At 35.6% G+C, this 17,523-nt stretch overlaps 1 protein-coding gene across 2 annotated transcripts in view; it reads left to right on the plus strand.

The window, feature by feature from the left end:
• The first annotated feature begins 1,118 nt into the window (after positions 1–1,118).
• Positions 1,119–17,523, plus strand: part of LOC109048134 (inactive dipeptidyl peptidase 10) — a 46,371-nt gene continuing 29,966 nt past the window's right edge. Inside the window, exon 1 of one of the 2 annotated variants that reach the window (XM_042750189.1) lies at positions 1,119–1,273. In XM_042750189.1, the coding sequence (XP_042606123.1) occupies positions 1,235–1,273 (39 nt within the window). In that variant the 5' untranslated portion in view covers positions 1,119–1,234. The remainder of the gene's footprint in view (positions 1,274–17,523) is intronic. The other variant, XM_042750188.1, reaches the window with a different exon arrangement.

Below are 17,523 nucleotides of genomic sequence, written 5' to 3' on the forward strand. Positions count from 1 at the left end.
AATTCATTAAATAGATTTTTTTTGATATTTTGGGTTAAGGATTTGTGTAGGTGTGTTCAACCAAGTTGGTTTTCCCGGATATGTTGTTAACGTTAGCGTCTAGAGGAGTTGCGTTTCAAATGTACCCGCCAGCCAATCAACGGCGGCCGGGCGTGTTGACGTATGCGCGTCAACGCCGTACCAAAGAACTTGCAGTACGTACAGTGCGTCTGCGGTACTGCTTTTTGTCTTTGGGGGTCTGCATAATACTTAACAATTTCAAAATATGTATATAATTGCGTACTAAATAGTATAAAAATGTGAAACTGGGCATAATGTAATTTCTTTAAAAAACAACAACAACAACAACAACAACAACAACAAAAACAGTAAAATTCATCTCCACTTATTCGTTATTTAAACCTAGTGAGAGAGGTCCATGAAAAAAAAAAATCCGAGAACAGCATTGCAATAATAGAAATAATTATAGATAATGAATATATAATAAAAATAAGATTGAACTAAATAAATGCATTTGACTACAATAAAAAAATATATATATAAAAATAATTAATTGATATAGTAATTTTCACAGTATAAAGCGGGTCTTTATATACATCTGTGGCATCTAAGATTCAAAAACCTTGTCCTACTGCTGCTTTTGATGCTGGTAATTTAAGTGGGCCAAACATAAATTAATTAGATAAATAAATAAAATAATATTTCCTTTCTGTAGATGCATAAGTGATTATTTATGCTTATGTTCTATCTATCTATCTATCTATCTATGCTCATTTGATGCCTATCAAATTAGAAAAAGGGGCTATCTATCTAGAAGCAGCGTGTATGCTTGATTATATCCTAGTTGGTCAATAGGCTCAGACACTGTAACTGTGGGAGAAAGAGGGAGCAGAAGCCAGAGAGCAGAGAGTTGAGAGAGAGAGAGAGATCCTAGTTTGCGTCAATAGGCTCTGAGAGAGAGGAAATAGAGAGAGAGAGAGAGAGAGAGAGAGAGAGAGAGAGAGAGAGAGAGAGAGAGAGAGAGAGAGAGAGAGAGAGAGAGAGAGAGAGAGAGAGAGAGAGAGAGAGAGAGAGAGAGAGAGAGAGAGAGAGAGAGAGAGAGAGAGATGGCCAACTTTACACCATCCTATTAAAGGGATCCGCCAGTGGGGTGTGTAGAGCAACTTGCAGCACGAACTCAAACAAGGCTTTGAAGTGAACTGCATTAGGAGCTGGATCTGTGCTGAATCCTACAATGATTGCCTCCACACAGCAGAACATGACAACGGAGCTGGTAAACGAAGCTGAACAGCATGTTTTATGTTTTGCATGAGCAAAGACCAAATGCAGTCTGACGATAAAACGGTTTTGATGCTGTATTTTACAAATCTGTGTGAACAAGAGCCGCAGCAAAGGAGCGCGTGCATGTGCGAGAGAATACAAATCCGTGCACGCGACCACTGTTCGCTTTCATATCCTGTTTCTGAACTGTATCTAAGCTTGTTTCAACTAATGCCCCCGTCGGAGTACATTTAAACACGTGCTTTTTCAGCACAGGTGTTGCTCGCGTTGATTCGCCTCGGTTTTCATTCATACTTTCGGAGGAGCTGTCCGTATCCCTCCATCTGCTCTGCTCCGTTACACCAGTTACTACTGCAGTGCTTTCCAGTGACTGAAGTAGGGATTTTCCGAAGAGCTTAATATCAGGCTGTGGTTTTCAACTTCTTCTTAAAGGTTTTGATATTTGAGTTCGATGTTTGTGTTGTTCAGTCGCGCAACTGAACCTGACAGCTGCCTTGAAGTGATGTGAATTCCTTGTGAAGATTGCAAGAGCTCTGGGCGTTTATCTCAAAGACGCGATAATCTGAGAAACCCTACTGAGACTCTTTATCCTCCCTACACAAAAATCTGCATAAGAGTCAATGTAGTGACGAACACTGGCCGGATCTTCATGTTATTCAAAATAGTTTATACAAAATGACTCGAATACCAATGTTTAAAAGTTATTTTAAAATTATTTGTTGGTTTTAAAACAATTTTAAAACAGTATAGATGTTGTAAAAGTTTGTTATAAATATAAAAAAAGTATTATTAAAAAGCTAAAAAAAAATAGGCGTATTAATAAAAAAAAAATTGTTATTTTTTTGTAAAAATATTATCATATTTAAAAAAAAATCAAATCAAAATCAAAGTTCTGCCAAATCAAAGTGTTAGCAAACCAACATGAAAACACAAATATTTCCATGCTATCCATATATTTAAACATAGCAATAATCTTTTTACTGTGAATGTGTGAGATTTATTAGCCTCTATGGGTAAATAACAGGAAGAATAACAAAGTGCAGTAAAAGTAGCTACTACTTTCTATATGATTAGTATAAATAAATTAAAATAATAAAAATTGATATAAGCATATTTTAAATAATAAAGCATTATTTTTGCACTGTGTTTATGACAATGGTGCTTAATTGTTGTAAAAATAACATCAACAATACAAAAAAGGTCCTAAAACAGGTCACATTTTCTTTATTTTTCTTTGAATTTGGAGTGAAATATACTGTAACTGCTCCTGTGTTCTTGATAGGTTTCCCCCATATAAATATGATTTTCACAGCCCTTTCAAATACAGATTATACTCTGGTCTGTACTCCTCGCCAGGAAACACAATCTGTAGAATACCATTTCTCCTGGTCAGTGTTTGCACAGGAATTCATGCTGCACTGATAAGCATGATCACCTAGTGAATGGCGCTTATTTCTGAAATGTTTATGTAAGAGCCTATTCTAGAAGGTTGTTAGAGTGTAAGGGAGTGTGAAGGAGCAGCGTTCCTCCTCTATGGTTGCAGCTGACTCATATGATGCATCTTTAACTGAAACATAATCAAATCACTCCCTCTCTTTGTGCTCTCCAGCTCATTTGCATATTTTCTGCCTGGTGCCACGACTATTAAGAGCAACCTGCGTGCATAGAGCGATGGCGATAAACGGCCAGAGAAGTGCTGAGATGTCAGAAATGTCACCGTGACAAAATGTTATTGTTGATTCTGCATTTGTGTTTGCGAATAAGAAGCAGTAGAAGAAGCAACACAGCGGTATGATTGTCAATATGCCAAACACAAGATATAAGATGTTATAGAAAATTTCAGTGTGCAAATTCTATTTAGTCATCATTGTCTTATATTAGCATGGGTTTATGAGTGGGACTGTGAAAACAGCTCTGTTTCTAACAGATAAGAAACACCCAGAGTAAATGGTTTTTTTTTTTTTTTTTTTTTTTTATTATTTCCCCCTTCACATCTCTAAACTAATGTTCTGCACCATTCCTGTAATTTGTTTTTTTACATAACTGCTGCACTGATGAAATTCAATGTGCAATTAGTGTGCAGATATTATTGAACATTACACACTGTATTCAGTTAAAGATACATTTTCAATATTTTGTTTTTGCTTTCCTTTTTTGTTTTCACTTAATGATGTTCTTAGCCACAATTAATTTATTTTTTTACTGTGATAAACTGATCTCAACTTTGCATGATTTGAAATGCAACAGTTTTATAGGTCGGTGATATGCTTTCAAACATATTTACAAAACCTATAAATTGTAAAACATTTCTAATGAGGAAAAATGACCTTGAGTGCACTTTTAAAATGATGGTTCATCATCTAAATGTTGAGTGTCAGGAAATTCTTTTATCCATGATGGGAAGGTTTGAATTTACTCTCCTCATGTCAGAGCAACTTATGCCTACCTCAGCAAGAAAAGCTCTAGAGATCTGTCTCAATCAGTGCATTGGATTGAACCTTCTGGCTGAAGGTTGACTACATTTTGCATGAGGAGGAATATTAAATAACAATATTTAAAATATTTACAATCAATTACAATAATGTAATTTAGTAACTGTGTTTTGCCAGAGAAAAAAATATTGATAATGTGTGTGCAGTTTTGTTAATTGTTTTTTCAGATTTGTAATTGCACTGGATATAATATTATAAAATACAGAAAAATAATATAATCTATAAAATTATATTAAAACAATATAATATAAGACAATAAATGGTAAACAACATAAAATAAAATAATACATACAATTAATAAAAATAATATAGAATTAAAAATAAACATGAATAAAAATTAACTTTTAATAATATAAATGTAAAATATAATTATAATATAATTTTTTATTTAAAAAATTACAATTATTACAATATAATATATAAAATAATATAAAACGAAAAGTAATATAAGATAAGATAAAACAATATATGATGTTAAACAATATTAAATAAAATAATACATTAAATACATATAAATAACAATATAAATACAAAATAAAAATTAAAAAATGATATAACGTAATATAATATAATAATATATAGTGTAAAATAATATAAAGTAAAACAATACTTAAATTTAAAATAAATAAACAAAATAACAAAATAAACAAATTGAATATATATATATATTCAATATATAAATCTAAATAAAAGTCTAAAAATATAAATTAAAAACTTCAATATAAAATATAATATAAAAACATAATGTATAAAATATATATTAACGGAAAATAAAAAATATATATATCAAGTAAAATATCTTCATATCACATCACATCATTTCACATATATGTATATCATTTAATATGATATGAAGATAGCATGTTGTTAAAAAGCACTCAGAACACTCTGGCAACCACATAATAACCTCCTGGCAACTACTCTTTTGCATGAGGTCCAAAAAATTTAAAAATCTAATCCATCAAATAATATTAAAATGTTATTTGGAGCAAAATCCATTGATCCATTTGGAAAGTGTTATTCGTCAGAGACACACATGAGGAAAAATTATATTTAGAACTGTATTTTTTCCTCTCAGATTATTGACAGGTAGAAGGTCTCCTGAGACAGCGACCACTTTGTCATCTGCTTCAAATGTTAACGTGAACAAAGCTGTACAGGAAGCTCATTAATTATGTAACTACTTTGTGTCATCGATTTGAGCTGCATAACACCCTTTCCAGCCTTTCCTTTGTTATGGCTCTATTCATGAGGAGCCCTTTCACAACACGCGTTCACTGTTCAGGAAGTTTTGGATCAAATGGCTGGAGTTGGGAGGTTCCTCTTTGCATTCTTTAAGTGCGCTTTTTATTTTTAGGCAGTTTTCCGAAAGGTGTGATTGACTGTGATAAGTTTGCTCAGACGGAGAGTATATCTGTGAAAGAATATGACTGCAAACACCTCCAGTTAGATGTTATTTATTCAAAATGCAGATTCGTTTCTGATGGTAATATTTCATATCCTAAACTTCAGTAAAACCAATGCATCTCATTACCATGAGAGGAAAACTATGATTCCAGCTGACTTTGTGCTATCCGCTTTAGGCAGATACTCTGAGCACGTCTAGACTGATCATGATTGAGTGGGCTTTCTGTTTGCCTGAAAGATCCTTAATAAAGCATTCTGTGTCTAATATCTTTGTGAGTAAGGCTTAGTGTCTTCTCATTGAATCCAGCTAGATGCCAATTAAGTGAATATATATATTCAAAATATACTGTATGTGTGTGTATATATATATATATATATATATATATATTAACACTCCTAAGAGCACATTGTATTGCAATACTAATCCTCTCTTGAAGTCCATCAACAAATGTGACTTTATTAAAAAGAAAACATCTCAAGCCCATTTATATTTGTATTCAGTGGTTGGTGCTTAAATTGCAGTGATTAGTCAGACAATTTGCGTGCAGTGACATCTTTCAAAATGAATTGTGGGAATTAGCTTCCTCTCATTACCACAGTTAAGGCAAAATGTAGAGCCCTGTCACACAGTACAACGCTTGCTTGTATTCGGGGATGACTTCTCTAAATCATTTAATTGTCTCATGAGGATTGGGTCACTTTACATTATAGTGTGGCAATGTAATTATATAAGCAATCACTGGCTAAAATGAATTACATTTACTTAAAGGTGAAGTTTGTCATTTTTTTCAATGTTAAAATTCTCATTCTCATTTTTTTCAGCTTAATATGCAGATACTTCAAGTATGGAAAATGTTTAGTTACTATTTTATTTTGCTGGCTCTGATCTGATAAGTAACAACCACTTTTTGCCATCCAATCAATTCCTCATGTATAAAATCAAGCCCTGATATAATCTTTCACTCTTAAATAAATAAAAGTAAAAAATTTAAATATTTATGATATAAAATGTATATAATAAATGTATATATAAATGTATAAAATGCAAGATACACAATATGGTGAAAAAATCACATGAATAAATGACATTCCAAAATGTTTTAAAATAGAAAACAGTTATTTTAAATTATAATAATCTTTGACAATATAATATAAAATATTATTTTTACTGTATGTTTAATCAAATAAATGCAACATTGACACTTTTTTTAAAATATGTAAAAAGAACCTAATTATTCCAAGTGTTTATATATATATATATTATTGAGATTTTATATATTTTTTGTACAATAACATTGATGTATTTCATCATGTTTTTCATTTCATTTCATTAAATCCGACACAAAATCAAACTGTTTCAGAGACTTCAAGTCACATTAGCTCATAAATGTGTCATCCTTGTTTACTCATAGTCATATTTGACATTTATGATTCACTCGGTGGCATGCTGAACACCAACTCTGAGATGTTTTCCTGTCTGTAGCTAGAATGCGGGAGACAGGTTTGTGGGGGCTGTCGTGCTCCATCCACAGGGTCCTTTGTGAAGCTGAGGACCTGTGGGCTGTTTGAAAAGTGAAGGAGGGCGGTAAGACTTTCTGACGAGAGCTACGAAAGCACACAGAGGCGGCACTGCAGACACTGTCATGACTCTGGATCCGAGCTGCTCTGTGGATGGATAATGAAAGGTCTGTAGGTGCCTTTTCTCCACCTCCTCGTGTTATGACATCCATGCAATCTGGCCAGTGACAGCTTCTGCGGGTGCAATATAAAAGAGTGCCATAGCAACATAGTGCAACTCGATATCAACAACAGGGATTAAAAATATGAAGAAATAATAGAATTCAATATTCACAAAATGTAATTTAGAGGAGAAATCGTGTTACGCCACATTTGCTGGTGTCACGAAGTTGCACACTGGGGGTTACAGTTTGTAGGCTGTCCTGGAATAGTGTTTTCGGGTTGGATAATGTCACGGAAGCTGAGCATATGGAGTCCACCATATGCTTGGCACCAATGTGTTGAACCCACATCAAGAGCAGGTCATTATGACTATACAGCTGGTCTGTTTTGTTGGTTACACTGTTACAGACAGAATGTTTCAGTTTGATCTTGTTTTTAATGCTTTTAAAGGTGAAGTGTGTCATTTGTTTGCTTGTTTATTTATATATTCTCAGTATTTCATGAATGTAAGTTAATTTTCACTGTATGGCTGCTATTTTTAGTTTAGTTTTTTAGCTTCTTGTTGGGACTATCTGTCTAGGGCTATTATGTTTTAAATTTTTTAGTTGATTTATTTTGTCCTTTTAACCTTGTTTAGATTGCATTGTATGACTATTATTATAACTATTATTATTAGCCTTTAACTAGGACTGTTTATCAGCAGGATTGTTGAAGTTTTTCAGTTTGTAGTTTTGTATTTATTTGTTTATTTATTCCCATCATCCTTTAATTTATCCTTTTATAGTGGACAGCACATTCCAGGGCCCAGTTTTTGGCAGGGCCCCACTCTGACCACAAAAGTGGACAAAGGTTTGCTACATTTTGATTGGATCTTGGTGGACTAACATAAGCACACTGTCCAGTACCATCAAATAAAGATGCCAGGACAACAGCCAGACATATCTTAGAAGGCAAGAAGTAGACCTTTGGTACAAACCCTGGGATAGACAGGACTTCTCATTGGTCAAAATGCAGTTTCTGCCCTTCACCCACCAACAGACTGATTCCTAAGGTTTTGGCCTGGCTGTGACCACCATAAAAATTCCTTAGGACCTCTGGATGTAGCTGCAATGGGTGAAACAAAGAGAGATCACAGAGTTCCATCCAAATCCATTCATAACTATGTTCTCAAACCTTAAACTGATGCAAACTACAACACACATGTCTCATACTTATTCAGAGAAATAAGTATTCTCAGTGGCAGCGATGTGTAGTGCAACATCTTACACAAACTCAACTGTTAACAGAAAAATGAATCCATGCATGATAGTTCAATCTTTTTTCATCATGTTTGCACAAAATGTATTCCGGTTGTGGTTTGGAAAGTGAGAAATGCACTGGTAGAACATTAGCGACACTTTTCTAACTTTGTTACAACACACTGTTCTGAGTCTGAGCCCTGCATGGGTGAGACGATAGCAGATCAACCTCCGTTCTGAGTCTAAGGAGTACACTGTAAAATCTAATATCAAGGCAAAAGGACTGTAAAGTGACAGATCACTGACAATGGGTCTCACAAGAGTTCTAGAAAACTTAAAAAGAACTGTAGGGGGACTTGAACCTTTCCTTTTAGGTTTACTCATGACTTAGTATAGCTACCACACTGACTCCCAGAATGCATTGCGCGCAGAGGCTTGTGTCGAGTAGCACAACAAAAAGAGCAAATAAAACAATTAATGAAAATAAATTAAATTTAATTGGTACCATCGTTGTGCAATGAATGTTCCAGTGTGACTTCAGCATATTACCACAGCTCCGGATTATATAAAAGCATATCAAGCTATGTACTGAAATATCAAAAAGGAGCACACAAAAAAATAAACCGATCATTTTAAAAGCAACCTATTTATTACTTTTCTTTATCAAAAGAACTCTGATTTCAAACCAAAATGCTTCACTCCAAGATCATTTTATTAAAAGCCTATTTATTACTTTTCTTTGAAATCAAATAACTCTGATTTCTTGCATGTTCCAGGAGAGAAAATTATAGTAACATAAATAAAACTTCAAGTGCAACCTAACACTATAAGGGCCACACAAGGCAATTAGCCCATATTAGTGCACAGGACCCTCAGGAGATCAGCATCCTCCAGCGCTTCGTGTTCAAGGCTGTCGAAACGGATTCCTGTTCCTTTCCACACTGCATTGTTACCAGCACCACCAGTGGATGAAGTCACCGCCACCGATCTGCTCACTCGACCATAGAGAACGTAAATATCACTCATCCAAACCTCTTCCAGAGACCTTGGCATTGCTGTATATTATCAGTGTATGATTTTCTAATTTATATTAGATATTATATAGCTGATTGCAATTGATAACATATCTTTCCCATATATCTTTGATGCATAATAAGGTTCTTCACCTAATTTCTTTCAGAGTAACAACAGTTTATCTTTCCAGATAACGTAGCTTTGACATAGCAATACACAACATAATCAGTTTTATGCATCTTATGCACTACTATTTCATTTATGGTATTCATTTAGTAGTTGTTGATTACTCTTGTCTATCTTTTGTTAATAAAATCGATTTAATTGCACTTGTGTCTTCCTTGTGTTGATGATACAGAAAGAGGTTCTACAAGTTAGAGATCCCATCCCACCAATCTTTCTTATGTGACGTACTCGTAACCACACCTTAAGTGGTGAACCAAAATCATAGTGACGCGAGTACCCATCACTACACTATTTCGCCTCCCTAGGTAGGCGAGCAAAATTCACTATACTTTTAATTTTTAGTTTTCACTTTATGACTTATAATTATTTACGTTTCATTGGGACTATATGTCAACAAGATGGACCCTTTTCACAAGACTGTGATGACGCGTTTAATGGTCATCAGCATCGTAAATCCTCAAAAGTTTTTCATATTTTTTCAAATGTATGTACATTTATAATGCTATTCGTTGTATTATATCACCCTGACAATCTGACAGGTAGGATAAAATGTCAGGACACTGTTTATCTATGTTCACTTTCTCCATGCAGATGAATGAATCAGGAGGATATCGCAAGACATTATGCAAGAAACAATTGCGCAGCCATCTTCAATTTTGTCTTTAAACTTCCGTTTTTGCAGTAGCTCTATCTCTGAAAGAGTAATTAGCTGGTGAAGTAGATTTGCTTATTGTAGAGTTAACAAAGGTTAAGGCACATTGTAATGTTCGAAGCGAATGTCATAACAAATTCGTACAACATAACTTCATGCTGTGGAAATGCAAACGGAAGACAAAAGACAATCAATGAAGAGCTGAAAATGGGTGGAGCTATAAGGTCTATAGAAGCTCCATAATGCAACTTTTCAAATCTGTGCTGCTGTTTTTTCCCCGTAACTTCTGGTAAATGTGGTTTTTGAATTTTGTGTGTGTGTTTGTGTGTGAGATGTTAGGCATAACGCATAACAACAGCAATTAATTCCTGGGAGCAATCAGTGTGGTGCTGGAGTTGATTAAATTATGTCTGTCTTAATGTGGGTTGTCTGAAAAAATCTTCCAAAGAAGAAGAAAGAGTTGCTGTCAGTAAAGTAAATGGACTTTTTATCCTTTGCCCCTGGAGATGTTTTCTAATTGAAACCGCTTTGTACAGCAAAACAAACCATCTGTGTTCAGTGCTTGCTATCATTCAGTATGGTGTCTGTCCAACTATTTTAAGGACATTCAACAAACTAATGCCCCTCATTTATCAATAGCTAACACATTGACAGAATAACACATTTAGGGGCACATTTTATGGATATCGGCTATGGCCTCATCCATTCAGTCAGCATCAGTCATCACAATTAGACATGCCGTGGCTTCAATGTAATGAATTTGTCAATATTTGTTTCATATGCATCCATTTACCAGTCGTAGCTGATATTTATTGGATTGCAGGTCATTTGTTGCCCTCTGTTTTGAAAGACTGCCTTCCAGTTTTCTTAACAGGACTCAGCCATATGTTCCAGAATTATGCAAAGCTCAGATGCACTTATTAGCTCTGTGATTTTGCTCAAAGTGATTTTTCTTCATGGCCAAACACTGTAGTTCAGAGGTTCCCATGAGTCTCATTTATGAATTACTCTGTCCCCATGGAAGCGGTCAGAATCCCTAGAGAGCAGACTGAAAAATTGCACTGTTGCTTCATTTAATGTTTTTCAGCTGGAATGGCAAACATCAGTGAAGAGAGACATTTAGACATCAGTAAGATCTATGTGTTTACTTCCAAATTTCTGGCAGGAGTAGCGTTCATATATCAGAGTGTTACTAAGTTTGTACTTTTGACCGATTGACATAAGGATCAAAAACTGTTTTTTTACAGTTCATTCTAAACATTCCACAATCTCATTCCACTGGCATTCCACAATATCATGGCAATATGTAACTATTTTACATTTGGTGAATTGGCTAACACCTTTTAGTTTTTGTTTGAATGACATAAGGATTTCAATCAGCCTTGTAAAATAGTTTTCTCATGGTATCCAGATCATAAGAAATGGCAGCCTGTTAAAACAAAAAATGAATAGTAAATAATGTTCTTGTGACATTAATCTATTTTTTTCACATGCAACTTATTTAGAAACAGAAGCAGTTGTAACTTCATATTTTATTTGTGTACCGTAGGAATAAGAGGAATGAGAGTAATGGATTGGACCATGGTGAAAAATTATTTGGTCTTTAGATTGATAGTTTTCACTTAGGCCTACATTTTTGTTTTCATTCTTTGATCCATTTCAAATCCTTGATTCCAACCATTTTTTTAAAAACAGCATATGAATTGCAAGTATTTCATTAGTGAAATGTCTGCTGTAAATATAATGGAATTTTTTTTTCAAGGGCTGTTAAAAGCATGAAAAGTGTTGCCAACTGGACAGCACTTTCCCTTTATGAATTTCAGTATTAAAAGGCCAGTTGACCTACTGCCATTGAGATGAATGGAAATGCTAAGCTAGCTTTTTTAAGTTATTATAATGTATCATTTTTCAAATTAATTTTGAGTGTATATTAAAGCAACTGCATGTAGTTTTGTGTATTTTTGTAACTTTGGAGCCCCCTACAGTTAAGTGAGTGGAGTTCACTGTTGTGCATTTCCCAGATAGCACAGGTACGTCTGTAAGATGTCTGCTAAAGATCTGGAAATCTGGAAAACATCTGCTGTGTAAATACATCTGATAAACATCTTAGAAAGAGCAATTTTACGAACATTCTAAACTATAAACATCTTACAGACATCTTCTAGATGTCTATTTGACATCTGACAGATGTTCTTTAGACGTAAGCTATTGCAGATGAGCAAACACTCTAAAAAGATGTAAATACATACATCAAATAGATGTCTCTGAGATGTTTTTGTGTTATCAGGGTTGTTGCTACCGTAAATCAATCTGCCCTTTTTCGTGGAATTTCGAGCTGCATTTAAACTGCATTTTGGAAGCTAAAACTCACGGGCACCATAGAAGTCCATTAGTATATGGAGATATTTCCTGAAATGTTTTCCTCAAAAAAAAAACATAATTTCTTTACGACTGAAGAAAGAAAGACATGAACATCTTAGATGACAAGGGGGTGAATACAGTCGTGGCCAAAAGTTTTGAGAATTACATAAATATTAGTTTTCAAAAAGTTCGCTGCTAAACTGCTTTTAGATCTTTGTTTCAGTTGTTTCTGTGATGTACTGAAATATAATTACAAGCACTTCATACGTTTCAAAGGCTTTTATCGACAATTACATGACATTTATGCAAAGAGTCAGTATTTGCAGTGTTGGCCCTTCTTTTTCAGGACCGCTGCAATTCGACTGGGCATGCTCTCAATCAACTTCTGGGCCAAATCCTGACTGATAGCAACCCATTCTTTCATAATAACTTCTTGGAGTTTGTCAGAATTTGTGGGTTTTTGTTTGTCCACCCGCCTCTTGAGGATTGACCACAAGTTCTCAATGGGATTAAGATCTGGGGAGTTTCCAGGCCATGGACCCAAAATTTCAACATTCTGGTGCCCGAGCCACTTAGTTATCACTTTTGCCTTATGGCACGGTGCTCCATCGTGCTGGAAAATGCATTGTTCTTCACCAAACTGTTGTTGGGCTGTTGGAAGAAGTTGCTGTTGTAGGGTGTTTTGGTACCATTCTTTATTCATGGCTGTGTTTTTGGGCAGAATTGTGAGTGAGCCCACTCCCTTGGATGAGAAGCAACCCCACACATGAATGGTGTCAGGATGCTTTACTGTTGGCATGACACAGGACTGATGGTAGCGCTCACCTTTTCTTCTCCGGACAAGCCTTTTTCCAGATGCCCCAAACAATCGGAAAGGGGCTTCATCGGAGAATATGACTTTGCCCCAGTCCTCAGCAGTCCATTCACTATACTTTCTGCAGAAGATCAATCTGTCCCTGATGTTTTTTTTTGGAGAGAAGTGGCTTCTTTGCTGCCCTTCTTGACACCAGGCCATCTTCCAAAAGTCTTCACCTCACTGTGCGTGCAGATGCGCTCACACCTGCCTGCTGCCATTCCTGAGCAAGCTCTGCACTGGTGGCACTCCGATCCCGCAGCTGAATCCTCTTTAGGAGACGATCCTGGCGCTTGCTGGACTTTTCTTGGACGCCCTGATGCCTTCTTTACAAGAATTGAACCTCTTTCCTTGAAGTTCTTGATGAACCTATACATTGTTGATTTATGTGCAATCTTAGTAGCCACAATATCCTTGCCTGTGAAGCCATTTTTATGCAACGCAATGATGGCTGCATGCGTTTATTTGCAGGTCACCATGGTTAACAATGGAAGAACAATGATTTCAAGCATCACCCTCCTTTTAACATGTCAAGTCTGCCATTCTAACCCAATCAGCCTGACATAATGATCTCCAGCCTTGTGCTCGTCAACATTCTCACCTGAGTTAACAAGATGATTACTGAAATTATCTCAGCAGGTCCTTTAATGACAGCAGTGAAATGCAGTGGAAAGGTTTTTTTGGGATTAAGTTAATTTTCATGGCAAAGAAGGACTATGCAATTCATCTGATCACTCTTCATAACATTCTGGAGTATATGCAAATTGTTATTATAAAAACTTAAGCAGCAACTTTTCCAATTTCCAATATTTATGTAATTCTCAAAACTTTTGGCCACGACTGTACAATATCTGTACATTTTTGTTCTTGAAGTGAACTACTCTATTAACGGAAAATATAAGCCCTCTTGTAATCCCAAAGAATCACAGGTCACCCTTCCTTCTACCCAGGTTTTTTGTTTTCTACTAGGAAAATCTTCACTCATGACAACACTGCTCTCAGAACACTCACATTAGCTCCCCGCTCTCTTGTTAATTATTTCCCGCTGGAGTTCTCACTTCCCTTGGTATCGATCTCCTCTGCTAGTTCTGAGGTGTTTGGTACGTTAAGATTTTTCTAACGTGATGTACATTATCGAACCTCTAGACATGTTTCTTTCCCTCTCCTATAGCACGGGAGCATCTCTGATGAGACTGTTGCCCACGCGAAAGCCTTGCTTTCTGCATTGCAGGAGTGGCACAATATATGTGACTGACAGCTTTGTGAGGCGCTGCTCTGTGAACTGAGCGCTTGAGTGGAATACAATGAGAAATCTGTCTGCTTGGGACTCTGCCCGGCCGAAAACGTGTCACTTTGACACCAGTGCCAGCCTCTGTCACTTTTTTCCATGGCTCTATTTGTCAACTCTCTTTTCACTATGTGCTCTCTGAGTCATAAAACTTGATCTGGAATATGGGGTTTAAAGACCATTGTCTATAATATAGAGAATGAATCATGCAATCTGATTTAAAGGGTTAATTCACCCAAAAATGAAAATTCTGTCATTAATTACTCACCCTCATGTTGTTCCAAACTCGTAAGACCTTTGTTCATCTTTGGAACACAAATTAAAGTGGTCATATGACATTGCTAAAAAAGGACATTATTTTGTGTATTTGGTGTAATGCAATATGTTTATTCGGTTTAAGGTTCAAAAAACACATTATTTTCCACATAATGTGCATTATTGTTGCTCCTTTATGCCCCGCCTTTCTGAAACGCATCGATTTTTACAAAGCTCATCATTCTGAAAAGTGAGGTGTGCTCTGATTGGCGAGCTATCCAGCGCGTTGTGATTGGCCGAATACCTCAAGCGTGTGACGGAAATGCTACGCCCCTTACTATATTGTGATGCCGTGTCCCGTGTGACAAGACAAAACAAGAAATAAACACTTATAAATTATACTATGTTTTTACGCGTTGTGTATCACGCCGCGGCAACAATACTACAGCGAGAATAAAAGTTATGCCTTCTTTCTTTGCAATAACATCTGGGTGGTGTTATGCAAATCTTCCCACACAGGGATGTAGACATGTGGGGCCGTGTTTAAAGGAGGCATTTTAGGAGGGCATGGATCAGTCTTAACTTTTAAATAGAATATCCCTTGGGTTTGAGACTTTAGTCTTTGCAACTTTAGCGATCTTATCTATTCAAGAACAGCTTGTAACATTACAAAGAGAAAGAAAAACTTGAAATTGCATCATATGACCCCTTAAAGATATTTTGGATGAAATCTGAGAGCTTTCTGACCCTGCATAGATGGCAACCAACTACCGCGTTTAAGGCTCAAGGTAGTAAGGACATCGTTAAAATAGTCAATTTTCCAGTGGCTCCTGCGTCAGTAGCATTACACGCATGCGTCATGTACTCTCGTGAATGCACGTCGAAGACTGACACGGATGAAAAGAAATTGTCGTTAGCGTTATTTTTGTGTTCTTTGCACACAAAAGTATTCTCATAGCTTCATAAAATTATGGTTGAACACATGGAGTCACATGGACTATCTTTCAGGGCCTTAAACATATCAACTGCGTTGCTGTCCTTTCCCCCCACATTCCTGGTACAGTATTTCATTCACTTGAGTATCCAAAAAAGGCAGTGCCATAAAATTAAATTAAATTAAAAATAGTAGTAGTTTTAGTTGAATTTTAATATATTTATTGTGATTAACTGTTATTATAAAAATTGGTCATATCTATCACTAATCTGGAGGTTAAAACCGCACTGCATCCCTCAAATGGGGAATTCTCTCCCAATATAACATGCATTAACATAAAAGTCTTATTATACTCTCTCATCTGTAATGCAGGGTTCTCACCTGTTTCCCAAAACAGTCGTCCTAATTGGGAGTGCAGTATCATTTCAGAGCTCAGGGGACCTGTGGGAACCGAGCTGATGAAGCTTTAGCACAGAAAGCACTGGGCTCTCAGCCCGTAATGAGCGAGACGCCTTTGAAATGAAAACAGTGTCAGTCTTGTACTCAACAGTGTGAACAAATTACATTAATTGTGTTTTTGTGGCTGCCACCATAACTATATAGGGGTGTGTGAGTAGGTCACAAGCTTATAAAGCAAAATCATCATCAGCTTAATTAGTATTTTGTCTTGTTTTCCAGTTTATTTTTCCTACCCAACTGTACAAATTGTGTTTGACCTCACTAAATGGTCTCACATTTATGCTTAATACAATGCTTAAAACAATTTTCCAGTTAAGAAAAATAGGCTTAATCCAAGATACATTTTTGTAAGACTTTTTATATGCAGTTTTGCAATCACTCTTTATCAAACGCGTCTTTGTTGAATAAAACTTTCTTTAAAGTTAAAAATTAAAAAAGCTCAATGACTCCAAACTTTCGAACGGTGCATTTTTATTGGAAAACAAGATTTTTTTTCAGTGTTTTACTCTGATCTCAGACCATTATTGGTTCACATAATTAGTAAGTTCAGCCTTGAGCTGATTGTGGATCTCCTTGATGTAAGTATTATAGATTTGTGGAATCTGAAAAGAGGCCAATTTTGTTCTTTTTTTTTTTTCATCCTGCTGCACGAGTGCAGATAGATTTATCAGACACTATCAGCAGCTGTTTTAATTGTGTGGAGCAGCCAGTAAGATCTATTAATAATGAACCTCTGGCAAGAATCCATGCTGGCAACCTCTGAAGCTTTTGAAGTTATCTTTTTGTTTCACAACAATGAACAGCATCCAAGAACGCAGAGGCTCTAATTAGACTTTCTGAAGCTGTGAATTTTGGCCACAGAAACAGACCTGCTAATTTCCTTTTGTATATGTTTGAAAATATTAATGATTGTCAGCACTTTAATATTGAAGTTTGTGAAAGCTATATTTGTGCCTTTTAATAACTGTTACCAAACAGGTTTTCCAAACATACTACAATACTAGTGTGCTGCATATACTACGTAAGTTTGTAAAATGGAATGAATTTGGATGTGCATACTAGCATAATCTTATTTCTAACATATAAAAGATATGACTGAAATAATAAGAGTAGTATGCTCTAGTCAGCCATAGAACATTCAGATGACTTACTGTATTTACCAAAATTGTCAATATATAGAGTACACTGCATTAAATATTGTATCCCACAATGCAATGCACTCAACTTGACTTTCACTTTCCAGTGCAATGAATGAACAAGTATTAAGCATGAAAATTGATGAGTTTAAGTGACACTGCATATTACGGTTTTAAATGTGTAAAAGGAATAATGTTTGTTGTTTCACTTACTATATTTTACTAATTTTATAAAAGTAGGCATTATACAGCATAGCTGTAAACTAGTATTCCATCCTTAACATAGC

Source organism: Cyprinus carpio, chromosome B23, assembly GCF_018340385.1.
Source record: "Cyprinus carpio isolate SPL01 chromosome B23, ASM1834038v1, whole genome shotgun sequence".
Classification (NCBI taxonomy): Eukaryota; Metazoa; Chordata; class Actinopteri; order Cypriniformes; family Cyprinidae; genus Cyprinus; species Cyprinus carpio.